The 26,947-nt window shown below is 55.8% G+C and overlaps 1 protein-coding gene across 5 annotated transcripts in view; it reads right to left on the reverse strand.

Annotated features, from left to right (window-relative positions):
• NAV1 (neuron navigator 1) overlaps positions 1 to 26,947 on the reverse strand; it is a 61,034-nt gene that overhangs the window by 33,395 nt on the left and 692 nt on the right. For 4 of the 5 annotated variants that reach the window (XM_014872857.2, XM_088180404.1, XM_088180403.1 and 1 more), the window contains exons 2-3: positions 26,558 to 26,658; positions 23,673 to 24,386 (exon numbers count right to left, since the gene is read on the reverse strand). In XM_014872857.2, the coding sequence (XP_014728343.2) occupies positions 23,673 to 24,386; positions 26,558 to 26,658 (815 nt within the window). Of the gene's footprint in view, positions 1 to 23,672; positions 24,387 to 26,557; positions 26,659 to 26,947 lie in introns of those variants that run through there. The other variant, XM_088180405.1, reaches the window with a different exon arrangement.

The raw sequence follows: 26,947 nt of genomic DNA on the forward strand, positions 1-26,947 counted from the left end.
CACCCAGGAATGGGCCAAATTGGGACTGGAAGAGCTGCTCACCCACTTCTGGCACACATCCTGCTGCTAGCACTGAAGTGCCACCATCTGCCCCCACAGTGCTGTCCAGGTGGTGACACAGGGAGCTCACAAGTCACCGCATACCAGAGCTGAGTGGAAACCGGAGCCACTGCGAGAGGCTGAAGTGTGGGAACAGCGGGAGAGCGTTGGATTCCTCCACACATCAATTTAGTAAGCTTGTGCAGCCAGATGTTTCCAGCTGCTGGAGCATGGAGCAGCAGAGAAGGCTCAGCCCATGCCGTGGCAAGGTCAGTCGGACACCCGGCCTAGGCCAGACTTATTTTCCCGGCAGCTACGGCTGGGATTTGTTCCGCAGCACTCCCCATTCCACTGGAGCTGCAGCTCAGGGACTGATGTCTCCCTGCCCCAGCCCCAGGTTGGCCTGCAGCCCCTCAGCAGATCCTGCTGCTCTTGCAGGCTCTGACCATCATGCAGTTACAGAGGGAAGGGAGTACGGGCTCTGGCCCTTTGCCCCCCCATTCTGACCATGCACAGGGCAGCCCGAGATGCAGCCACTGTCCCCAGGCCCTGCACTGGGAGGTCACCAGACCCCATTGCCCAAACAACTTGTCCCTGTGCCAGGCTGGGTCTCACTAGCCTATACCCTCTGCTGTGCTTGAGCAGCTCTCACTCAACACTCCTTTCTCAACTGAGCCCTTTCAGTGCTCTCTTCAATATCAGCAAATATGATACAGCTCTACTTGGCACATGAGGAAACTGAGGCAGGAAGCCTCAGCCCACCCCCAACCACTCCCTGGCATGGCTTCTAGTGCTGCCCACCACATCACACACACTCAGCACTGTGGGTGCCTGGCCCCAGCCCACGCAGTGCTCATCGCCCCCATCTCCGGCCTGGCTAAACTGGGGCAGCAGCAGGTACCATCACCACAAGGAGGAGATCTGCAAGGTGGGATGCAGAGCCAGAGGCAGCCAAGGAAGAAGAAGAGTAGGAGGAAGACAAGAGCTGAGAGCTGTGCTGGAATGGCTGCCTCAGGGCACAGCACTGTTTGCTGTGAGTCTGACTGTGCCAGGCAGCACAGAACCACGGCTGGACAAGGCTGGGGAGCCCCAGGTTGTGCTCATGACCAGCTCTCTCTGCCACCTCCCACAGCAAGCAGCAGCAGTTCCTTTGTCCGTGTGTCAGGGTGCAGCCGTGGCCCTGCAGCCAAGTGCTGCCGACGTGGCCCAGTACGTCAAGGAATGAGGAAACAATCAACTCCAAATGGCTCATTTCAAAGAAGCATGTGGCCACCGGCTCCTGCTGGGGCCGGGCAGGACTGCATTCGTGGGACACGTGTCCCCCATGTGCCTTAGCACAGAAACTCGCGTGTATGTGTGTTTACATCATTCATCTGGGACCCACATGGCAGCAAAAGCCTGCAGGAGGATGCACGTATGCATGTGTATCACCTATGCCTGTGACCTTGCACATGTGCCCACGTGCCCATATGCAGGCAGTGGGACAGCAGGACACGATACCAACACTGGCACAAGGGTGCCAGGCTTGCATGGGTGCACTGTCTGCACCTGTCTTCACTCAGCATGAGCACGGTACTCACACTTGTGTTTTCTTGACCCAATTGGTCTCATTTCAGAGGATCTAACTGGGAAAGGAACTCCTGTTGACCCAGTAAAAATTTCAACAGCAGGCAGGAATTCACCGGGAAAGGCTGCATGGTGTTCCTGAGTCATTCCGGTGGGCCCCTATTACACAGTAGCTGTAACGAATTTCCCCAGGCTGGAAAACATTTCTAACTGCTTACCCAATTCCTTCCAGTGCATTGAAAAATCCACTAATAAACTCTGCAATAATACCCATTCTCATAGAGCTGTGAGCCTCCTCCAGCACCACCACACTCCCCGGCTCCACAAACCCTCGAGCAGACTCACACTGTTCTCTCCATCTGCCCCAGTCCCTGCTCCTAGTCCTGTTTATGAACGAATCAGCACAGGCAGCGTTTTGCTGGTATTTTTCTTGAAAACCTTCCACTCTGGCACTCAGAGATCACCCGAGGGGAAACCCAACAGCCAGAGCCCGGTATGAACCTCACTGAGCCCCGTGGGTCCTGCACTCACACCCTGCAGCCCGGGTGCTAGTCTTTCTGAATGGAGTATATGGCTTTATCTTGCATTATTACATCCTGCTCTGATTCCCACTCCTGGATGGCTGGGCAGGCTGCAATCCTCCTCTTTGGGGTTTAACTGTATTTTTCCCTGAACAGCTCCCAAACAGGTAGAATGAGCAGTGGAGATGGCTAACGGGTCTGTGGGGTGACTGCCAGGTCTGCAGTGTTGGCCTTGTTTTCCAGCTCAGCCCCATCCCTGCAATTCCTGTGTGCTCCCACCAAGGATGTACCAGTAGCCCCAAATCACCCCTCTCTCTCTGGAGATGTCCAAGGCACCCAAGCTGGGCAGAGCACGTCTTCCACACTTGCTCAGTGCCCTGGGAAAGCATCGCACTTTTCCCTGCAAACTTATTGCCTCACCCAGAAGGCAGCAGGTACATTAGCACTCCTGGCTTAATTGCTTTCATTGGTGTGAGCAGAGAGCTAGCTGCTAGCCCTACATGCTCTGCAGCAGTGTCAGGAGAGGGTCCTGCTCCCCAAGGGGCAGGGACACAGCCACCCAGTACCCTGGTAATGGGGTACTGGGGTACCTGGACAGCTGGCTGGTGCTCTGCTGACCCCAGGCAGATGGATGGGCAAAGCCTGGCCACCATTCCCTGAATGACAGCAGCAGCCCCTCAACTGGTGGAGCTAGAGTTGCTATTCCCCATGGATATGGAAGCACAGCCTCCTGCCATCGGTGATGGGAAGCTGCAGATAACTGAGATGCCCACCCGTGACTCCACCAAGGCAGGCTAGCCTCTGCACATGATGCTGCCCTGCATACAGCCCTGCAAAGCTGCTGGAGGAAGTTGGACACAGCCCAGCACGTTCTGCACTTGCCCTTGGCTGAGGGAAGAGAGGCCAGCAGCAAGTCTTGGGGGAGACAATGGGGTTACAGCAGGCAGCACTGTGGGGGTAGCATGTGTCCTGCAGAGCCCAAGTCCTTCAAGGAGCACCATCCCCTGTGGAGCCAGAGAGGTGACAGGACCCTGGTTTGGTACAGCTACCCCAAATTTCACATGTTGGTGGACCCTTCTTCAAAATGACGTGGCTCTGCAAGAGGGGCTCCAAGGGTGGCTGCAGAGGGGGAGGAAGCCAATTCCCTGCCTGCAGTCACTGGCTCTTATCATTGCACCCCACTACTGCAGTCGTCATCACTGTCATCATCACCACCACCATCCCCACCACCACACCATCCCCATCACCACCACCATCATCCCCATCACTGTCAACATCCCCACTACTGCAGTCACCATCACTCCCAACATGCCCATCATCACACCATCCCCTCCACTGCCAGCAGTGCAGGCTGGGGCAGCTCCATGCTGTGGGAGGGGGCCCCTATCTCCCCACTGGCAGGTGAGAGCAGACAATAAGCAGCCATGCAGCATTGACAGGCCGGGACTTGAGCCGAATCAGCACTTTAGAGGCGATCGTGGCTGCTAAGCCTTGAGAATCACTGCTTGTAACAAGGGCAGGGCTGAGAGACCTGGAGCCTGGACCCCGTCTGGCTCCAGTGAGCCAAGCTTTTAAAAGGGATTCAGACTTTCTCAGGCTAGAGCAGCCATAAATCTACTTAATTGGGTCTCTCCCATACACAAGTTTCCAAGTGAACCCGCTGAAGAGATCCAGACTGGGCCTCCAGCCCATTTTTGGGTTATTCTTTCAATGGTTGCTGTGCTTGGCCCCAAACCACCCCACCTGCACATCCCAACCACAGTTCCTTTTCCAGATCCAGAGCCTCTAGCTGCTCCATGTACAGGCACTTCACCTTTGTGCTGCCCTTTGCTCCTCTGTGCTGATGAGCCGGAGGAGCCCAGAATCTCCTGCGTTGGGACAGACCCTGCTTCTGCACAAGTCACTGCACATCCTAGAGCCACACCTGCCTCCAAAGCTGCTCCTGAAAGCATTAGAGGAGCTGGGAGCATCCCAGCATCCCTGTCCCCACCACCATGGAAATATCCATGGAAACACCTGTGCAGCTTGGGAAGGAGGGCAATGGTAGGTCAACAGGCCAAATCCATGCTCCAAGGGGTGCCCCGAGCCTCTGGCCACCGGCACACACAGCAGCAGTCACACGCAATGACACTAACTCCCTGCTGACAGCCCCAAGGCCTTGGGCACACAGAGACAGTGTCACCAGTGGTCACTGCACCTGGGGTTTGTGCTAAGCTGACAGGCTGGTCATGCAGCACTCCATGCCTCCGTTTGCCCGGGAGCCTGCCACTCCCCACGGTTCTGCATTACCAAGGTGTGACAGTGCCATGCTGGCCCCCAACATGGCACAGCTGTGTCCAGCCTGGTTTCAGCACCCCGAACACCCAAGACACAACACCTTTCCCACAGTCACCAGCAGATGGTCAGGGCAAGGCTGCAGACACTGTGCAAAAAAAGCCAAAAAGTGAGGAGGAAATGGAAAAAAGCCCTAATTCCCCAGAGGGAACAGCGCAGCCAGGCCCCAGCACAGAGGCCCCGGAGCAGCCGGCAGCAGCAGGTTCACACTCCCCACACATCACCAGACGCAGGTTGGACATTGTGGAAATTCAAAATTCCAGATGGCTCTTTTTGGGTGGGGTTTTTTTTCGCCTTGCCTCATTTCCAAGGCAACAAGACTCCCTGTCATCTGCCAGTTGCCATAGAGATTTCACCTGATTCTGCTTCAGCGGAAGAGAAAGCCAGGCTCTTCGCTGCTGCTGAGGAGCCACGAGCTGCGACCGCCTTCAAACTTACTGGGAAGAGCAGAGATAAATGGGGCTTTATATGAGGAAAGCAATGGGCTGATTCAGAGGATCAAAGGAAGGAACTGCGGGTTTCTATAGCACAAATCAGCCCTTCACTTAACTGCTTTGGTGCCCTCCAGATGTGCTCTGCATCTGGGGACGTCGCCAGCTCTCGATCCAAGCTTTGCCTCGTGGAGGAGGGGGAATGTGGATGTATGGGGAATCCTACACCCACTGCTGACACAGTGTTTCAAGGACTAATCTGGGTTCCCTGCAGGGAAGGGAGGGCACAGGGTCTGTGCAGGTCACAGCCATGTCCTAACTCCATAATAACCCTCCCTCACTGTGTACAGCCCTTCTCCAAAGGCCCTGTGACCCAGAGAGCCTAGGGGAAGACAGGGCAAATGCAGGAGCAGCTAGGGAGGAGATGTCCATGGGCTGTGTTCAGCATGGTTTGGCTGTCAAGGACACGGGGGTCAAGCACCACAGGCCCCCAGGGCAGGCAGACACGGGGCATGTTCCTCATCACCATCAATGCTATCCCAACAGCCCCATCACTGCTGGGGATCATCCATGGAGATGGTGTGGCTGTGTCCATGCCCCAAGCCCAGATGCAGCACGTGATTTCAGTCATTCCTCCCAGACCCACCCTCACTCCTGGCCCCTGTGACAGTAGCCCTTGGACTCTCAGTCAGATGCCCCAAATCAGTGGATCTGATGCCCCCCCCTGCCTGGGGCTCCCTGCTGTTGATGATAATGAATCCCTTGGGCACAAGAGAAGGTCCCTGGTGCTCCCAGGGTGCTCCTGGGTGGCAGTCACCCCTGCGTGGCCTCACAAGAGGCCAAGGTCTCCACACTCATCCCTCCCTGCTGCTCCCCCTGGGTGCCCAGGCCGGGCTGAAAAGGCATTTATCAGTCCCCAGAGCTTCTCCCCTCCCCAGCCCGCATCCCTGCACCAGGGCCAGCGGAGAAGGGCCTGGCTGGGCAGCTCTTGGCTCGAGTTGGCTCTGTTTTGCAGGAGAACAGTCATTAGCAGAGCCAAATTTCCCATTCCCAGCCAGAATACGGACATGCTTGGGGAAGCTTTATATTCACAGAGACAAACAACTCACATTTGCTTTTTAACTGTTGGAATTGCACCCACTGGGACAGAGTGAACAGGGAGCCTTTTGTCCCCCTCGCCTTGTGACTGAGAGCTTTGTGCAGAGCAATGCGTTGCAAACATAATTCTCCCTGGCCTCAGCTGGGCTCTGGTAGACACTTGGTCTGTCTGTCCATCACCAGATCAGCCGAAGAGTCCTCATGTGTCTCCAGCAGGAATGCAAAACATCCTCCCCAGCTTCCCTGGCAACCTGTGGAGCTACTCCACACTGAGAGATCAGAGCCACCCAGATGGACCAAAACACAGCTGGCAATGGGAGCACTTCATCTCCCAGGTACCCAGGGTGGGCTCTCTGGGGTTACAGCTCACCTGGATGCAAGGAAGAGCAGCTCTGAGCATGGAAAATCCCAGCACGGCACAGGCACAAAGAGCAGCTCATCACGAGCCTCCAGAGAAGGTGCCCCAGTCACTCCCCAGACAGAGTGTCTCTGGAAACCTCCAGCCGACTGCCGAGCTCCTGAATATCAGAGCTGGCACTCACTAAGCTGTGGGCATAAACAGTCCTCAGAGCTGTCACTCTGGAGAGGTACAAGGGACAGTTCTCCCAGAGTGGGACATGTCCTCAGGGCACCAGCTGAACCCCTATCTCGGTCCAGCAGCCATCCCCAGGGATAAGCATCCTTCACTCCGGAAGAACGAGATCCCAGAACAGCTGCTCTCCTCTGAATGCTCAGCTTCAGGAAGGGGCTCAGCATTGCAAGCACACCCTGGGCTCTCTGCAAAGCCTGGGGGATGCACACCACGAGGGTCCAGCTGACAGCAGGGCCAGACCCCAGGGCAGGTCATCAGCCCTTGCACAAGAGGGTCCCTCAAGAGCCGAGAGAAGAGACTGGGCAGGAGGCAGAGCACCTCGGGAGGGGGAAAAACCCACCTTAACGAGTTCCAGGCTCCTTAGTGGATCTATTGTTGCTGTGTCCCGCGGGAGGAGGGAGATAATACAGGCTATTTTTGCTTCCATCTGGGGAATTACTTTCCTCCAACATGTACTGCCACGATGCTAATTTTTAAGGCTGATGATTAATTGATGTAAGGCTCATTATGGGGCCAACGGATCCCTCTTCCCTGGGAGCGCCAAGGACAGAGGGAGACGTGTTTTGACAGATGTCGTTGGAGCTGCGTGTGAGTGACGTCCTAACAACAGAGGAGAATAGGAGCCATTACCATGGAAAGTCCTGGAAATGGGAAGGGAAGTGCCTGCACGCGACCCCAAGCACCCCTCCTCGAACAGCCCCTAATCATCCCTTCACGCTCTGCCCCGTGGTTACCAGGGCTTTGCTCCGGAGATAAATGGTCTTTGTGCATGCCCAGGGAGAACTGAATCTCCTGCCGGCAGCGAGGAGGGCTTGGCCTTTCTTCTCCCCCATCCCCAGCCTTGCAGGAGGGCCAGGTGCCAAATTCACTCTGGCACCAGGAGCAGCAGCCTGCGGGGAGCCGGAAACGAGTCTGCTGCACATATGATCAGCAGGATCCCGCAAGGCTCGGGCTCTCCCTGCACCTGTGGTCCCCTGGCAGTGGGGTGGGTGAGCACTCCTGGGGTGCCTAGGGCTGCTGGTCCAACCAGGCACTGGGCAAGGTTCATCCTGAAAATCGTGGCAGCATCTTCAATAGCAGCCCAGGCAGGGCTGAAGACCAACACACATATCACAGATTTTGGAGTCCCTTCAGTCTGCAGCATCAGCTGCCCAAGTGATGATCATCCCAAAGAAAACCCTCCATACCCTCCCAAAGATGGAGCTGTGCATGGTGAGTAGCAGCAGATTTGCTAGAAGAGGGTGCCATGGCTTTTACAGCAACGCAATGACTTCCTGCATTCCCGAGGTGTCTCATGCCCCCTGCCCAGAAGTGGGATGAGGCATCCTGCTAACTCAGTGGAGAGCATAGGGTGATCCTGATCAGTGTCCTGCCCGCTGTGCCAGCTCCCCAGAGCCACCCTCACTGCAGTCAGGGGTACAGAAGAGCATCATGCCCTGCCACGGCCCTCAGCTCACTCCCCTCCCTACTAACACTGCCATTACCTCTGCTGGCCCTGTAACCTGCTCCTCCAAACTTCCCTGGGAACGATGCCTAATCCACTGGAGCTAGGAGCAGCACCAGCCCCACGTTTCTCCCCATCCTGGGGCTCCACATCCAGCACCCAGGACTCCATCCTGCTACCCCACAGCAGTGCCTCACATCCCAATGCCAGGGACATGTTGGGTGTGTGCCGGGGAGCTCAGCAACACCAGTCTCCCACATCCATACTCAGCCAAATTCGACACCGGCTCCAAAGGCTGCACTGCCAATCTGCCAGCAGTGTTATTACAAACTTGTGTTAATTGCTGCACAGTGCCTTGAGCACCCTTCACAGAAGGAGGGTCTATTCTTAGCAGTGATGGTTCCCCACTGCCGGTGCCGGCCCACACCATCCTCCAACTGCTTCCAGACTTGCTCCCCCTCTCACAGTGCACTCACAGAGTCCCCACCACTAGGGGAAGGTTTTCTTGAGCAGCAGTTACATTTTTCCCACTAAAGGTGATTTGCAGAGAAGGAAGGTCCTGTCTCCTTCAGGACATCTATTTGTGCCACAGGAGGGAGGGGCATGCTTGGGACCAGAAAGCTCTGTGGGAGCCACCACCATCCCTCCCTACTCATGTGCCCCAGAGGCTAGGGGCCAGCACGGAGGAAGTGTTTTTTACCTCCAATTCACCACCTGTGTTACAGTGAGTTAAGGAATGCTGACACACTCTACTATTCTATGCAAAGACCTGCTGTTCCACCTACAACTCCAAATTCTACTGGGGGCCTGGCAGTACCTGGGATGGACAGGGTGGAAAATGCTCCAAAACAGGCACCAGTGCCAGAGGGATTTCAGTGGAGTCTCTGGACTCTCCACCGTGTGCCAGCTCCTGTGGCTGCCCTCACTATGCACCTGCCAACACCAAAGGCTGACTGATATATGATGACAGCGGCCATGAGCTTCCAGGCACAACGGGAGAGCAGCCACTCACCTCTGGACCCCACATACTGACAAGCCCATCCCCTGCAGGCTGCAGGATCCTTTAAGCATGCTGAGACCACACGGAGTTACAGCCCCAGCTTGGACAGTCGGGATCCCCAGCCAAGCTCGAGACAATGCCATTCCCTGAGCTGTCAAAGCACCAGTGCTCACCATCCCGAAGGCAGACCCCCTGGGAATGCCACGCTTCAAGGATGGTGCAGAGGGGTCCCTGGCAGCATTGCAGCTGGGATTTATCTCCTCTAAGACATCTCAGCTCCATGCAATGGCTGCCTGCGCAGCAAAAACCCCTCTTCACTGTGGGAAGCAGCTCTGCAATGTGCTTTGAGCTCTTCTCCCCACATTTGCTCCGGGGGCCTGTCCAAGCACTGATGATGCACAGCCCAGAGCCACAACTGCTGCAAGAGAAGCCAAGCCAACACTACAGCTTGGGGGGAAAGCATCAGCCAAAAGTCACTCAAACAAGGAAGCAATTTGTCTTATTCTGGCTACACTCCCTTGAAAAAGGAGCACAGAGCAGGGAAATCAGGATCACGCGCGACGCGCTGACCGAGCACCCACCGCAGCGGCAATGGGGAGTGTTCACACCAGGAGCCTGACAGATACAACAGAATAGGGGAAAAAGGATGGAAAAAGAAATGCCATGTGACCCTTCACTCGATCCAAGGCAGACATCACATCCAACAGTTCAGAAAATGAAATATGCACAATGAGCTCCAGTGAGTAATTAATCCCTTCAGGAACACTGTAAGTGATTGCAGACAGCTTACCAAGAAAAAAAAATTGGAAAGTCATTGAAAAAATTACCACAAAACGTTTCCTTTTCTTTTCCAGCCCTGAAATACAATGAGATCTGCAAGGAGCCCTCTCTGCTCTGCACAGTATGACAGCAGTGGATTTCCAACACCAAGCTGGTTTTCCAACAACACTCAATCTACCTGCCAAGGTGACAGTTGTGAGAAATCAGCCTGCCTGATGGATGGTAGCAAGAAAGGCCGGTCCCAATGCTCAGCTCTGGCCTTGGTGTCAGTGGGACACAGTGGAGGAACATGTCAGGAGGGACAAGGCATGGCACAAAACGATGTCCATGATACCTCACAACATCATCAGCAATTCAAACTCTCCGAATGACTTTTGCAGGTCAGAGCTTGGCTTATGAAGCAGAACAAGCCCTCCTGGCCATGGTATTTAGGCTCCCTGGCAATGCTTAGCTCCGTGAGCCAGCCCCCCTCCTTTCTCCACCTTTCCTCTCCATCCTTTTGCTTCCTCTTGCCTTTTTCCACTTTCTCCAGCACTAACCAGCCAGTTCTCCAGCTGGAAGGCTCCAATTTGGGCCAAATTCTGACCCCCTGCACCAAAAGTCTGCTCACTGTCCGGCACCAACAGGCAAGGAACCACATCTGTCCACATTCTGCCCCTGTGTAAAGTGACCGTGTGCAGGTGATCAACCCTGCAATCCCCTATGAACAGGCAAAGGCATTTGCAGGGGGGTCTATCTCACCCACTCCTCCAGCCTCAGTCCCCCACCTCCAGGGAGCACTGACCCCCAGCACAGCCGGGGGAATTACAGAGCACAGCAGCTGCCTTTTACTTCCGTAATTTCATGGTATTTTTCCACCAACTACTACTACTTGTAAAACTGTAGTTTATTAAAAATAGTATTAGGAAAGGTATTTTCTCCTGTATATAAAGTGACTTAAGATTAGTTGGAACTTTCAAATTAAAAACACAACCTAAACTTTCACTTCCACTTGCAATCACTCTGATTTAGAAAACAGTTTTTTCCTTATGTCATCTCCTGGGTTTTCTCCCCTCTCTCCTGTTTTCTCCTCACCATGTTTTTGTTTAAAAATTCATCAGGTCGGGGAAAAAGGGCAGGAAAAGAGGGGAGGGAAAAAAAGCAGAAGAAATTGTAGCTTTTGCAAACCCATCTCAGCACAGGGGAGAAGAAGAGCTTCCAGCCTCACCTCTCTGCTCTTGGAAAGCGAGAGGCACTCGGGAAGACAAGGGAATACTGTATATTAACCAACCTCCTGCATGCTCCAGCAGCGGATGCGGCCTCGCTGACCCTCCTCAGAGTTCTGTGATCCTCCATGCCTAACAGCTCCTCTAGCATGGCAACCAGGGGAGAAAGGGATGGATGAGGCAGGAAAACAACTCTGTGTGTCGGTGTGGGATGCAGCCTGCTCCAGCACTGACCATAAACCCTGACTGCTGCTCCCAGCTCATGACAGGGCTCTTACTCCACAAAGACAAGTGCCAGCTCACATCTGGCCATGGCACAGCTCTGAGCTGGACACTGGCTGATATGAGGCACATCCCACAGGTGATGTTGATTTGGGGAAGGACTAAGATTATGTTTATACAGCAACAAGGTCGCTCCCATACCCAGTGGTGCAGGAACACCACAGAATAGTTTGGATTGGAAGGGACCTTAAAGACCATCTCGACCTTACACCTTCTACCATGCCAGGTTGTTCCAAGCATCATCCACCCTGGCCCTCAACACTTCCAGGGATGGTACAGCCACAGCTTCTCTCTTCTTCACCGCAACCTGTGCCACGGCCTGACCACACTTAGAGTAATGAATTTCTTCCTAATATCCTTTCCTGCATCCCTGAGCATCCCTGCAGTCTCAGGGGTCACTCTCACCCTAGGCAGATCCTGCTTTGCTGTTCCAGAGCTTACCTCTTACAACATGATTTTTGAGGACAGCTGCTGCACTCTCCACAAAGGATGTGTGCAGCATCGACTTACGAGTGAGCACACTCTGCCAGCGGATGAAAAGCTATATAGAAATGGAAGATCATTACCATGATCTCTGTGAAAACATCCCATCAGAGCAAGTTTTTTTGTCCTCCTTCTTCTCTCTCCCCATGTGCACAAATTCTGGCACCCCATGCACCACTTGGCGTTGCCTCAGCACTGTGGGTCCAAAATGCAGGCGTCTGATTTCTAAAGCCATTGTCTGGGATGTGCTATTGAGCTGCAAAACATGTAAGGTTTGGGATGGAAAACAGGCATCTCCTGAAATACAAAAAGAAGCTGGCAACCCAGATTTTATTTGACTTTGAAGCTATAGAGAATGTCAACCAAACACAGTTTGTTTTATTCCCACAAAGGGAATGAGAATCTCAGCCACAAAACAAACCCACACCTCTGCCCCGGAAGGCAGCAATGGACAAATGGGGAACAGAGCAAAGAGAGCACGGCTTTGTCCCACTGGTCAGCACTGCAGCACAGAGCAGCTGAGCTTGGAAATGCATTACCATGCTCCACCTGAGAATGTGAGGCAGGAAAAGCTGCTTTGTAAATTTACTTTTGATTTGGAGCTCAGGGTCTGTGTGCCATTACATTTAGCCGGTGCTCATTTCTCAGTTCCAGACAGGGAGGTTTGTAGGAACCCCCAGAATTTCACCCATTTTAGCACAGTGACTGTTTGCCAAGTACCTGCTGTTCACTTTTGAAAGGGAGCAGGGTGGGAAGTGCCCAGCGGTGCAAACAGCAGCTGAGCTGAGATCGAATCCTGCCTCCAGGTTACTCTACTTTTCTCATCATAGTATCTGATGAGTGACCTCTCACTGCAGATTCTGCTTTCAGAGGAGCAGCTTTAAAAGCCCAACCTCCAGGCCCAGCTCTGCACAGTCCTGAAAGTATCTCACAGGCTCCAGGATGAGATTCCCTCCCTCATCCCCCATGCTGCTTTATGAGTGGGGCCGTTCCCCTCTCCTCACAGGAATTGGCCACATGTTCTCCATCTGGGAGCAGATGCCCATGAGCCAATAAGCTCAACTTGGAAAACTTCACTGAAAATAGCACCGAATTTCTGAGTGCTCTACAAACCACGGCCAGATGATGGATATTAGTGTTTCAGCAGTCCCGGGACGCTGTTTGGCACAGCACAGCAAAAGCACAGCTACAAGGGCTCAGGGAAATGGGAATGAGATGGCTGGAGGTGCTGCTGCTAGAGTGTCTGCCTTCCTCCAGATGATCCAGCCTGTAAGGAAGGAGGATCTCAGTCTGCTGGTGAATCAGCCCCCAAACGGCAGCTGTACTCAGTCTGGAGTGTTGAAGGACAGCAGCTTTGGCCTTACGGCAATCCCTGGCACTGCTGGGGCACAGGGCAGAGCCCCGGGGAGAAAAGTGAGGGACCACGTAGGGCAGGACCCCTTACTGCCCCACCCCAGTCATGCCCATGGCATTACTGGCACAGGGCTGAGGAGCAAGAGGCCTGAGGTAGGTTTGTCACTGCTCTTCCCCACAGGGTCAGGATGCAGTCAGCTTTTGATGCATTCAACCACCTGACGGTGGGAGACAGGAGGTCCAGACAGGAGGTCCAGACGGTGGTAAATCCAGCGTCACACCACCCAGAGTGAGACATCAAAATGGAATTTGCCAAAGGACCTTGCACTGATGAGCTGTGAGCTCCAGGCTACCCAGAGCCCGAGGCAGAGAAGACTCAGGCCTGCTGGGAGTCAGGCAAATGCCGGCACTTCACTTTGGTCAGCAATCACACGGCTCTCCAGGCCACGACAGATTTTAACTCTGCTGAGTCTATGTACACATTATTTGGGAGAGAAACCACCACTACCAAGAGCCAACAGGTGCCAACTGGCACTTCTGCCCCCAGGGCCTCTCTTCATTGCCCACCCCGAGGTGCAATGCATGGCCTGTCCAGGGTGACTCCAATTCCCTGGAAGGGTTTTTGTTACATTTTTAAATGAACCGGGGGTCTGGGAGATGCAGGAGTGCAGGGCAGCCACCTTTCACCATGCCCAGTGGTGAGGCAGCCCCAGAGAAAAGCCCCCAGGCTGTCCCCATTGAATCCCCACAGCTGTTTCCCTCTAGCAGCCCTGCCCTGCCCTGATCCAGCAGGACAGAAAGCCCCATGCCAAGCACCAACAGAGCCAGACTCAATTTACTCCCACCCTTCAGTCTGCAGAAACCTCAAGCCCTGCACAGCTGCAGTGCGAGTCCAGCTCCTCAGGATTAGGCACATGCTCCTCTGGGCTCACAGCAGCAGAATTTTGCAGGACATCATCTGTCATCCTTCCTGCTGGGATGGGAGGAAGGTGAACTTCATTATTTCCTTTGCTTCTGCACTGCCTGTTTATACAGTGAAGGTCTAGCGGCTAAATGCACAGAGGCTGTGAAAGGCTACAGCTGGGTGGCCAGGGGTCCTGCACCGATGGTGGCTCAGCATGCTTGGTGCCACATTGGTCCTACCCTGGCAGAGCTGGATAGTCCCAGGTTCCAGCCAGAATCTGTAAAATTCTGCTTCTAAGATGAGGGGAACTTTGTTGTCTCCCCTCCCACAAAGCAGTGCTCCCACCTTGGAGCCTGCCAAAACAACCCTGCCTTACCTGACTTCACCACTGCCAGGTTAGCCCATGACTCTGTACCCACCCTGGCAATGCTGCCTCGGGCCTTTGAACCACCAAAGCTGAGAGAAACCTCGGGATGTGGGAGCAAGCATCCACGAGGCTGACAACGTGTCCCCTGCGGCAGCACACCGGGAAACAGCCGGGGAGGGAGGTGCTGGCCCCATCAAATGGTCCACAGCACGTTTTCTGCCAACCCCAGCTCACCTCGGGGAGCTCCAGCATCACAGCGATCAATGTGAATTAGCTGCTATCTATTCTTCCACTTGTTTGCATCAGCTTGGAAACGCACCGCCAGGCCAGAGATAAAGTGAACTGGAAATACCCCAGCAGCACCTAACACTTCCAGCCTGAGGGGTTCATTCAGCTGATGAGTTTCATCATCACAGGTTCCAGCCCGAAGAGCAGGTTCCTGCACTCCCCATGCATATCCCTCCCTGCCAGTGCCTGCATCTCACAAGCTGGGCTATGAAAGGACTGCTCTCTGTGAGGTGGGTTTTACAGAGCCCAAACTACTCCCCACCACGCTCCCTGCAAAAGCTGGTATGTCCTGACAAGGATTGGGTGACAAAGCCCTGCCATGATTAAGCAGCTGAATCTCCAGGCCAGAAAAAAAAAAAAAAACCAGGGTAAGCCCATTTTAGTGTCAAGCCGGGCTGGCAGAGGACCAAGACAGACCCCAAGATGACACGTGGGAAGTCTGAGATGATGTTGCTGTGCATGGGCGACGGATGTGTGATTCTGAGAAGCGTCTCCTCTGAGTTATTCTCAGTGCACAGCAATGCTGAAAGCTCACATGCTATAAATAACTAGCAACAGAGTTGTACCTGCACCACAGCTCTGAACGTGCTTCAAGCCAGCTCATAGAATTGGGAGACCCAGCCAGTGCCAGAGACGCTTGAGGCCTATGACAAAGCAGAGGTGTAAGCTTCAGGCAGTCTGGGTTCCCAACAAAACCAGTAAGGGCTAGGTTTGGCCACGACTGGATGCTCTTGAACAAGCTTATCTGGTAGGGTCTCACTGCCAGCTTTGTCACTCTTGATGACACAACCCTGCATAAGATGCACAGAGGTGGCAGTTTCCCCAGACACCAAACATGCAGTCTGGCAACCAGAAGAGCTGGCATGAGAAATAAAGATGGTTCTACTTTTCTCCAATGCTAAAGGTATGGCACTACCCATCTTCCATGCTGCAGTTAGGGGGAATAGCTTTAAATTGAATAGAACAGGGTTCGACTAGAGATTAGGAAGAAATTCTTCCCTGTAAGGGTGGTGAGGCCCTGGCACAGGTTGCCCAGAGAAGCTGTGGCTGCCCCATCCCTGGAAACGTCATGTTTGGTGCAATTTGGAGCAACCTGGGCTAGTGGAAGGCGTCCTGGACCATGGCAGGGGTTGGAAGAAGATGATATCTAATGGTTTAACCCAAACCATTCTGTGGCTCTATAATTTCCCTTCCAGCTCACACAGCAAAGGCTGCAGCACCCACAGCACAACTCTGCCCATTTTCCTGGGTTATGTGAAAACAACCAGAACCTCCAGCAGCTTCAACAAGGACCTCAGTCATGAACCATCCTTCCAGCTCACCAAGCAAAAGAGGTTGCAATCCCACAGCCAAAGCCAGCCAACCAGCTGGTGAGCCAAGGAGCTGGCAGAGAGCCTGGCCCTTCCACTGCGTCACCTGTGGCTGCGAGTCAGGCTCACAACCTGCCCAGGGAACCGCGGCTTCGTGAGCACAGCTCAAACCCTCAATTTCAGCTCCCCATTGAAAGGCAACTCCTGGGTCCCTCCTAGCCAGCTCACCATCCCCTCCCTACCCATTGGCAAGATCCAGCCTGAGGGGAAGGCAGAGCAGCCCTGCCTTTACATCTTCAGACTCTAATTTCTGGATTTGCCATAAAATGTTTCTGTAATTTCAGGGGGATGCTTGAGGCCAGACCCTCACAGGTACAGAAGAGGACTGCGAAGTGCTCACCTCTAGATAAGCAGGACGGCTAAGAAGAGAGACAACAAGGCTGACACAAAACCAGAGCAATGTGAAGTGATTAAGAATCACTGATACCTACGCCAGGTGGAAAAGCCTGTGCTCCCAAAGCTCACATGTTCACAGAGGTGGAGGCACATGTCCAGCTGCAGGACACATCTGCATTTCACTGGGCAGCATGGGGGCACGTGTGTGCCCAAGGTCTGCTCAGGTCCCCCTCTAGGGAGCTCACATGCCACGCTGTGCCAGGACCACAAGGCTCTGGAGCCACCTCCCCAGTCAGTGGCTGCTCTCAGGAGTGAGCAAAATGTCCTGCCCAAATGTGCTGAGCTTCTGCTCAGTTTCCCTATGTGAATTCCAGTAGATCCTTCAGTGGGAGAAGAATCCCAGTCCTCCTCCTGAATTAATAAAAAATACATTATGCCTTCAATTGAACAAGACAAATACCAGCGCAAGGAATGAGAGAAATGCTGGCGCAAAACAAAATGTGAAAGAACTGGATTAGACGAAGGACCAGCAAATCGGTGGGCACTGGGCACCACTACTCAGTGTCACACCCCCCGACACAAGCACATTTCCATTTGCACAGCTTCTAATCTCAGCTCTGCAATGCAGCATCCCCCGACTTCCCAGCTTCACGGCTGCAGCATCCCTGCCTTCCCAGCTCCCCTCCCGCTCAGCTCTCTGCTCTGAGCTGCAATGCAGCAGCGTGGGCAAGCCCTACTCTCCATTTTGCCCCTCCATCCCACCACGAGGCAACATTGAGCCTCCTAGCCGAGCTCCAAGCCTCACACGTCCTCTACCCTCCCAGGCTCACTGCTTTCTTGCCGGAGAACTGGCAACCCTTTCCCTGGCTCCCCCGGGGAGAGCAGCTTCACGTCTCTGGAGGAGGACACGACTTTGCAGGGTGGGGATATGGCAGAACGGCACCGTGTCTGATCTCCTGTGTCCCCACAGTTCTGCTTGAGACACAGTCAAGGTGTGAAGCCTAGAGAGGACAAGGACTCAGATATCACAGAGGGATGGAGCCATCCCCACTCCACCCAGGAAGTGGATCCAGGCTCAGCAGCTTCACCATTGCCACCAGTACCAGGAACACTGCGCACGCACAGCCCAGGACACCACGGTCATTGGTACCAGGAACATCACACACATGGCTCTGGGACACTGCTGTCACAGGTACCAGGAACACCACACATACAGAGAGCCCACTGCACAGCTGTCACCAAAACAGCCCAGGACACCATCGTCACCAGTACCAGGAACACCACACACATGCAGCCCAGGACACTGCCATCACCAGTAGCAGAAACACCACACATGCACATTACCCCAAGACACTGCACATGCAAGACACCAAACACCACAAGCAAAGTGCCACAAAAGACACTCTGGACCAGACAAGTGACTGATTGAGAGGATGTGCCAGTGGGTCCACCTGACACCACACAGTCAGGTAATCTTGATCCCAAGACTGAAGCCCTACAGCAAACCACTCGGTCACGCCCACAGCTGAGCCAGGTAAGCCATGAGCTGGCACTGGAGGCTGGCATCACTCACAGGTTACACACCTTAGAGGGTGCAGGCTCCGATTCTGTGCTGAGCTGGAACAAATCCTCCCCCATGCAATGGGCACAAGCATCAGCCAAGTGCTGTTCTCACATGCTCAAGTGAGAGTGGGCAAGGGGGTCTGCAGGTAGAAGGGACCAGGGACATTGTTTTCTGGCACCATGAGAAGCTGCACAGAAAGACAAAAGAGCTGGGAACCTAAGTGGACACAACAGGGCAATTGATGGTGGGGGGACTTGTGACAAGGTTGTCCTGTGGGCTCAGAGACACATGCCACAGCATGAGAAGCCAAATACACAAGTTTGGGAACAAGGGCATATGGAAGATGCTCTCCAGAAGGATCCAGAACTACCAATGATTCCCCGAGTGCCAACACGGAAGCATGCTGCTCATGAGGCACCAGGACCAGGCAGGAGCCTTGAGAGGGCATCATCCAGGTCCTACTGTGGTCACATCCCATCAGCAGATCCCAAATAGCACTTTCAGAATTTCCATAGTTTCCTATTCATTTACATATTTTCTTTTTAGACATGTTGGATTTTGGGGGCGAGATATAGGCAATCACTGGGAAAGCCCCATTTGAACAGGGATTTTCAGGCTCTTTGGGAAGAACTTTGTTTCAGCACCGCATCCCCAAATATGTGTTTTTAAGTGTTTGCTCTGCTACCTTTCCATGGGAAATTTTGAAAGACAAATCGGAATTTATTTTTTTTCTCAGCCCTGTTTCCACACTGCCTTAATCACTGGGAACAGGGCACATCCCAAACAGCTTCAGTAGAAGCTCTAGGGCCCATGGATCTCATTTCCACATCTTCTCCCCAATTACTGCAGCCATCTCAGCTGGAGAAAGTTTGCTGTCAGCTCCTGAGAGGAGGCTGGAAGCAGAAACACAACTGTGTACCACTCCCCTTTCTCCTTACTATTATCCCAAAGGCAGGAGTCCAGCTCTGTGGACAAAAGGAAATAAATTCCCATCCCAATGACCTCGTCACACAGATGCTGTCACACAGGGACCTTAAGAGAGGAATAGCATTGGTGGTATCAGGACAGCCGCAGCACTTTACGAGGCAATAACCCACTCTCATCACAATGAAGAGCTACTTGGTCTCTGACCTCCTCATGGTCTCCTGCCAGGGAGCCTGGATACTGCTGCCCAGTGCTGCCACGGGCGCATTAGTGCTTAATTAAACCAGTAGGAAAAACATGGGGCAGAGGGAGGAATGCCATGGGGCAGAAGTGCTTTTTTGATCCTACACTCTGTGTTTCCAGCAAGGATGGCAATCAGAAGGGAGTAACTTAGTTCCCGTCTCCTCTAGGGTCAGGAACATCTTTGCATGGGACATCAGATGCTAGTCTTTTCTGCACTGTGGTTTACTTTTTAAACCAGAGTCAGATGCAACATGCAGCTCCCGCCTGTCACGGAGCCCCTCTGCCCATACCAGCCCTTGGCTCTCCTCCCCACCACTGAGGGACTGCTGGCACCCAGTGCCAGCCTGAGCACAGCCGGGCTCTGCCCTGCCTACGTGTCAGCACCACGAGGGTACCAACTCCCCGTGGGCATACACTGCCCAGCAAGGACATCCCTGCTGGGCCACCTGGGAAGGGCACTCACCCGAGGGCTTCAGGACTAGAATGGTTTATAACTGCAACTGAAGAGTTTGGCAGGGCTGCAGACTTCTGTAGAGAGCATTTCGGAGAACACCATCTCCACTGGGATCTCACGTGTGTCCACTTAGGTTCTGGCCCACACAACACTGACCACTTATTTGCTGTTGCAAATTAGCAGTCACTTAAGAGACACCACATCCAGCAAGAGATGGACAAGAAAGTGGCTGCAGAAAGTAGCTGTACAATCTCAGAGGTGCTCTGGGGAGCTCTAGGTAAGTGCAACCATTACACTGGGCACCACAAGCACAGCCCGTACAAAAAAGCCCCTGCAAAGCCCTGTCCATCTCATGCAGACATGGGCATGGGGAGCTCTGCACAACCAGCTCTTCCAACAAGCTGGTCACGTGCCCTCCATCCCCTTCATGCTGTGGTTGGGCACTGGCGTAATTAGCAACCCCACTTGCCAGCCAGCTTTGATGAGAAGCCTCAGTCTTTGGTTGATGTGAAATGTATAATTTGGATGATGGAAATAGCCTCTACAAAGCACATGTGGTTGCTGCGTGCCCATGACCTCTCCCGGCTTGCGCAGGCTGCTCTTTAAACATGGTTCAGCTACAAAGGCTTCAGTGCCATCAAACAGATGAGGCAGCGGCAGTGACTGAATGAGAGGTAACACATGGCCATTACTCAATAAATTGTATTTTTGGCCAAGTGAGGCTTGGGAATGCTTCTGGCAGAAGCATGAGGTAGAGATGAGAATTCAGGTGTGGAGACCAAAGACACACAAGGCTCTGGAAGCCACTGTGGCTGGCAGGGTCAGGAGCTCAGAAGGTGCACAGGCTTCTCAACACGGATCAGCAGTTCATGGACAAACATATCTGCAGAGGCTGGAAGTCCCCACAATTTCTGCCTCTCTCTTCCCAGCACAAACCAAGCTTGCGGGTCTTTCCGTGCCACTCTGGACAGAGCGTCCTTCAGCAGACATTGCCAAACAGCTCAGGCTGATGTTTCACTTGCCAAAGGGATTGATGAAAACAGCGATCTTCCTTCCCTCCCTCCCAAATATCTCCTGTAGCAACCAGGAGAAAGCTGCTCTCCTCCCCAACCCTAGCAGGGTGTGAAGCCCACTGTCCTGAATCCAGCTCTCCTGGGACCCCATTCCTTCTGGGTCCATCTCCAGCACAGGAACCACCTCTTTCTGGGGAAGCCAGGTTGTGGAAGGTACCATCACCACTGGGGAAGATTCCACCTGCCTAGATTGCAAGCGAAGGAGTCTGGAGGCTCAGCATGTGTCTACACACCCTCAAGTTGTGGTTGTGCCAGCATCACCGTCACACTGCTCCTTCCTCACCACATCCCAGGGTTCCTGGCGGCATCCCCACCACACAGGCTGCCATGGATGTGCCAGGTCACGGCTGGCTTGGGTAAGTACGTGTGATTCAACATCACAAATCCCATGAACATGGGAAGTATAACCCATGGAACGGAAGGGAAGTTTCAGTAGGGTGAAGCTCCTGCTCTGTCCACCCCAGCCGTTCCCCTCATCCAACTCTGGACACAGTCCTCGATGCCCCCCACAGGAAGCCTGCCAGTCCATGTGTCTTGGAAAATTATTGGCAATACACAGAGGACAGATCTGGCAGAGTTTGGGCCTCACAGACCAGCTGACCAAGTCTTCAGATGCTAAGTGCAGTCCAAAGAGATGTTCAATACCTCCCAAGGTCAAAGTCAGCCCTGACTGATGCAGGTGGAGGCTTGGCAACACCCCAGAAACCAAACCAGTTGCTGGGGGCACTTCCACAACCATGATCTTCCTCAGAGTGTGCACAAGATCCTGTCTTGGATCTCTGATACTCCAGAGTACCACAAACTGGGAGTCACTTCCACTTGGGCCATTCCTGCAAGGATTTCTCTTGGGGATGCTGAGGAAACTCCCACCTAAGAGCAGAGCATCATGGGGAGACACTAAGATTCCCCCAGGCATCCCAACATCAGTGAGTGGCAGTCTGTTAGTCCCGTAAGTGACAAATCCTCATGCAATTTTGCCCTGCTCCCATGGCATCTGGTGCTACCGTGGCACTAGTCCTGAGGATGGATGTCTAAACCCAGCTGTGGGACCACTGGGGCAGCCTGAGCCCCTGCACCCAGGCTGACCTCCTGCATCCCACCTCCCCATCCCCACGGTCTGCCTGCCCAGGCCTCAAGCTCACTCTGTGGCCTTCCACTTGCAAGCCCTGGGATGCCCCAGCATCAGGGCAGACCCTGTCAAGGAGGACACTGCTGCTGCCTCCACGGCTGGACATGGCCAGGGGGCCAAGAGCAATGGTCTGGGGGCTCCATGCCTGTGTGCCAGCACACACTGGTGCACGCTGTGCCAGAGCCCTGCTGGAGCTGGGGCTGTGACACCCCAAAGGCTCCTGGAACAGCTAGGGGTACACAGGGAAGCAGACTGGGCAAGTGTGGTTTTCCAGGTGCCTGGCTCCAGCACATGCTCCAGCTCACCTCCCATCTCCAAACCACCTCTCCCAGCCTCCAGCCAGGGCAAACTCTCCCCTTTCTCTTCATCACACAGCAAAGACAAGGCATCTCAAGCCAGCTCAAGTGCCAGAGAAGCTCCTGGTCCCCTAAAAAGAGGTCCCAGGCAGGGAACTTGAAGGGACTGGACACAGCAGTCCTGACTGTACTGCTGCTCCTCCACCACCACCACTAAGTACCAGGGCTTTACAGATGGCCAGCTTGAGCACTACGAGCACCATGATGTCTGTGCAGGGCTCCTTCCCACCTTCTAATGCCAGTTTGCCAGATCAAACACAGCTCTTCAGTCACAAGCCCCCACAGTCATTGCCTAGCCAAGACCGCAGGAACTGCTGGTTGGGATACTAGGAAGACAGGGCGTCAGCGGGAAGCAGAGGGCTGCCGAGGCAGCCACAATTCCTAGAGATCAGCACACAGAACGAGAGAATAGCAAGGGCTGGGTTCACCTGTACTGAGACCCAACGCTGCAGCCCGCAACGTGGCAGTGGGTTCCGAGGTCCGGGGCACAGCCAGCACTGGGCCAGTGCTTGTTGTTCTCATGGAAACTCACTATACACAAAATGAACACAACAAGCTCGGGGATCAAACCCACAGGGATAGCAAAGCGCAGGCAGCCACAGCCTGAAACTGGCTCACGCAAACCCTGCAGCAGCATCCTTGGAGAACCCTCCTCTTCCAGAGCCCCAGACCTCAGTGAAGCTCTGGATCTGCCCAACATGGAACAACAGCAGGGACCCCCTCACACGGCACCTCCACCAGCAGCTTCCCAAGGTCACCCCCAGGGCGAGCCACGCTGATGGTGGGGAGCAGCTGTGGCACCCAGCTGTGCAGCCTCCATCGTGTAGGGTGGGTGTAGAGACAAGGGATGGCCAAAAAGACACGTGGGAGGGAACAAGCTCCACCACCACCTGCCACTGCTCCTTGTGAGGAGGAACTGCCCTTCCTCCAAGGCAAGAGGCAGGTGACAGCGCCTTCCCTCAAGCATGCCTTGGAGATGCGCTGAGGGCTGGAGCTCCTCTGCTCTGGAGCCAGGCTGGGAGAGCTGGGGGTGTTCAGCCTAAAGAAAGCTCTGGGGAGACATTAAAGCCCTTTTCAGTGCCTAAGGGGGCTCCAGGAGAGCTGGAGGGGGGCTTTAGGACCGCTGACAGAGGGCAGGGGTAAATGAGATATTGGGAAGGAATTTTCCCTGTGAGAGTGGGAAGACTCTGGCACAGGTTTCTCAGAGCAGCTGTGGCTTCCTGATGCCTTAGCAGTGGCCAAGGCCGGGTTGGACAGGGCTAGGAACAATCAGGGCTAGTGGAAAATGCCCTTCCCCATGGCAGGGAGTGGATAAGGATGAGCTCTGATGTCTCTTCCAACCCAAACCATTCTGTGATTGTGACTGAGGACGCGGAGGCTGATGACTCCTTTCCCCTCAGCCTCCCTTCGCTTCAAGATACCGAGGTGGCCCCAGCGGGTCCTCACGGAGTGTCAGGAGCCCACATGCCTACAGCTGCCACCTCTGGCCATTCCCATCCCGACGTCGGGCCCGGGGGCCGCGCCGGCCGCACTCACCCAGCATTTGGCTGAAGAGGAGCTGCTCCAGGTCGCCCAGCACCGTCACCACCAGCTCGGGGTCCACCTTCAGGTACGGCTTCTCCTCGGTGCCCGCCGCCACCGCCGGCCCCTTCCCTCCCAGCAGCTCGTCGTCGCACTTGCCGCCGCCGCCCGCCTCGGGGGCCTTGCTGAGGGGCTTCACCTCGGCGTAGGGCCCGCGGGGGATGCGGCTCGGCTTCCCGGCGGGCGGCGGCTTGGCGGGGCCGGCGGGGCGCGGCGACAGCAGCGAGTGCTCGGAGCGGGACAGACTCCGCGACATGGCGGGCGCGTCCCGCCCGCGGGGGCCGCCGCGCCCGCCGCCCCCCGCCGCCGCCGTCCCCGGCGCTGCCGCTTTGGCCATATCGTCGCTCCAGCGAGGCTCATAGAGCTGCCGCTTCTTCTCGGCGTCGGTGAGGAAGGCGAGGTTGGTGAGCGACTTCTGCTTGCGCAGGTTGGTGCCGGCCGGCAGCCGCCCCTCCGCGCTGCTCGCCTTGAAGACGCGCAGCTCCGCGCCCCGCGGGCCCGCGGCCGCAGCCGCCGCCTTCGCCCGCTTCGGCATCACGGTGCCGCCGTCGGGGCCCCGCCGAAAGCCGCGCTCCTCCTCGCCCAGCTCCACGTCGGGAAGGCTCTTGAGGTTGCTCCCCAGCATCCCCGCGCTGCAACCATTTAACCCGCCGGGCACTGCTGCTGTTGCTGCGGCACCGAGGACACACCGGGCGAGACAGAGGGAGAGGCGGCGTCAGCGCCCGTCCCACCGGCCGGGGCGGAGCGGGGAGGGGATGGCGCGGGCGGGGAGTTGGGGCGGAGAGTGGCACGGCCCCACCTCGCCGCTCCGCCGCCGGCAGGACACAGCGAACCAGCGGAATGTCAGGGGCGAACAAAAAGGGCCCGCCCTCCTCTGGCGCGGGCCGGGGGCGGGGCGCAGCGCGCGCGCCCGCGGAGGGCAGGGAGGGGAGGGGGCGCGCGCCGCGGGGCGGGGCGGGGCGGGGGCGCGCGCGGCGGAGCTGGAGGGGCGGAGGGACCGAGCGGGAGCGCGGGGACAGCGCTCCGGGCGGGACCGTGCCATGGCACAGGACCTCTGATAGCGGCGAGGGTGAAACTGCCGGGCAGCCGGCAATGGCCCCCGCGACCCCCACGGCCTACCGGCCCCGTTCCGCAGCCCCTCGCAGGCAGGGCCGTGTTGGGTGCTGGGCGGGAAGTGCATGAAGCCATGCAGAGGTCCCACGCCCCAGCACCCTGCTTTGAAGCACCCCCTGTCCCGCCCGCCATGGACCCCACACCCTCCTAGACACTGCGCGCCCATTCCCAGGGGGGCCAAAGCATCCCCATTTCTCCCCAAATTCTGCATCAAGGGCCCAGGGTGGCCCCAGGAATCCCTCGAGGGACACTGTGGCCCCCAAACCCAGCGAGGCCTCTCCACTGATCCTAGGGAATTAAGGGCGGGGGGGGTGAAGACGGGGAGTGGGATCTGGTTATCATCATTTTTCATTAATTACCCGTCCCTCGGGAGGGCTGAATTAAGTCTATTTGGTGACCTCACGCGGGCTGCCATGGCAACCGCCGGGAAATATTGCATTAGAGCCCATCACTGCTGCCGAGATAAGGACGGGAGGACTGGGGATGGTGCGAGCCCCCCAGCCCACCCCCAGGCCAGTGATCCGGGGTTCAGCCCGTGGTAGTGCTGAAGAGTCCCGCATAACTCCGCCTGGATGGGACAATAAAGGATACCAAAAAAAAGGGGGGGGTGGGGGGTGGTTTGCAACTAAGAGGTGCTGCTGGGGCAGGATGGGTGCACAACCTGCACCCCTAAGCCACAGGGAGGGCTGTTGCCTGGGTGCAGGCCCCGCTGTACGGGACAAATCTGCTGGTGTAGTGTCCTTTTGGGGCTGGTGAGGTGATTCTTGGGGTCTCCCAATGTCCCCTGTTCCCTCTGGCTCGGCCCAGCAGAGCCGTGGGAGGTGCCGTGGGCCGGGGAAGCTGGAACAGGCATGGAGTGAGGGAAAGGATCCGGCTCCTTCCCCGGTGCCGAACCCGCTCGGCTTTATCCCAAAACCTCCCCGAGGAGCAGGGCAGCTGCACTGGGCACATGCCAGCCCCGCTCGCTCCCTCCTGCTCCCTCCTGGAACATCCTCCCGCTTGCTGCTGGCTTCAGCACTTTCCAAATCGGGCATCAGCGCTGATTATTCTCTGACTGAGGTGCTGGGACTCCAGGTCAAAGTCGGGCTCTGTCAGGAGCCACAATGGATCTGACCGACTTCTGTCCCTTCAAATCACCCGGTGAAGCTCCTGACTCTCTTTTTCCCCTTCCCTGCACATCTCTGGAGCATCCCGCCATCCTCGGCTGCCGCTGCCCTGGCAACCGCCGCCCCAGCATCCTCCCTGGAGCCGCCTCTCCAAAATCTCTCCTCAAAGCAAGCGCCAGAGGGGACTGGGGTGGCCTCAGCACTGCAGCGGGGAGCTTGTATTCAGCTCTTGAGAAAGGGGGCGACCTGGTGGTGGGTGTGGGGACCCAGCGGTCCCTCTGTGCCGGCTCCTTGGAAATGGGTCATTCCTGGAGCTCGCTGGGAAACTGGGAAGAGGAGGGAAAGGAGGCAGCCCGGGTGATGTGGGTGCCGTCCCCAGAGGGTTCAGTCCCCTGTGTTTCTCACAGTGTAGGGTTTTGTCCACGGAGGTCACCTGATGCAGAAACTGCAGACGAGCCTTTCCCAGGGGAGTTGGAGCACCTCCAGTGTGAGGGTTCCCCCCACCGCCCCCCTGACCTCCAGCCCTGGCTCCCGTTCCAGCACGAGCCTCTGTCCCCTGGCACTGTCACGGCAGTCCCCCAGCAGGACACACCCGTTCCTGACCAACCCTTCTGGACTCACTCAGGCCTCTGGGCTTGGGGTCAGGGTCAGATCCCTTCTCAGGACCAGAGCACTCATCACCCGGGGACGTGGCACTCTCATGCTCCTGGTCCTCCTGCAGCCTGCGGGCAGAGAGGGGTGAGGGTGGGTGATCAGGGGCAACTGGCTGGGGACCCTCAGGAGATGAGAACGTGGAGCCATAGGCTCTGCCATGGTCTGGGGACACTGGTGCCATGGCAAGGGGTCCCAGGGCACCCAATTCCTCAATGAGTCCATCCCCTGCCCGACATCAGCTCCCATGGGTGCCTTAGGAACCCCAGCACCCCAAATCCAGTGGGAACCTTCCTTTTGGTACAGAGACCCCTGAACCAACCCCACCATCTCCCATGGCCACCCCTCCTGGGCCTGCCT

The sequence above is a fragment of the Sturnus vulgaris genome, chromosome 29 (assembly GCF_052056855.1).
Source record: "Sturnus vulgaris isolate bStuVul1 chromosome 29, bStuVul1.hap1, whole genome shotgun sequence".
Classification (NCBI taxonomy): domain Eukaryota; kingdom Metazoa; phylum Chordata; class Aves; order Passeriformes; family Sturnidae; genus Sturnus; species Sturnus vulgaris.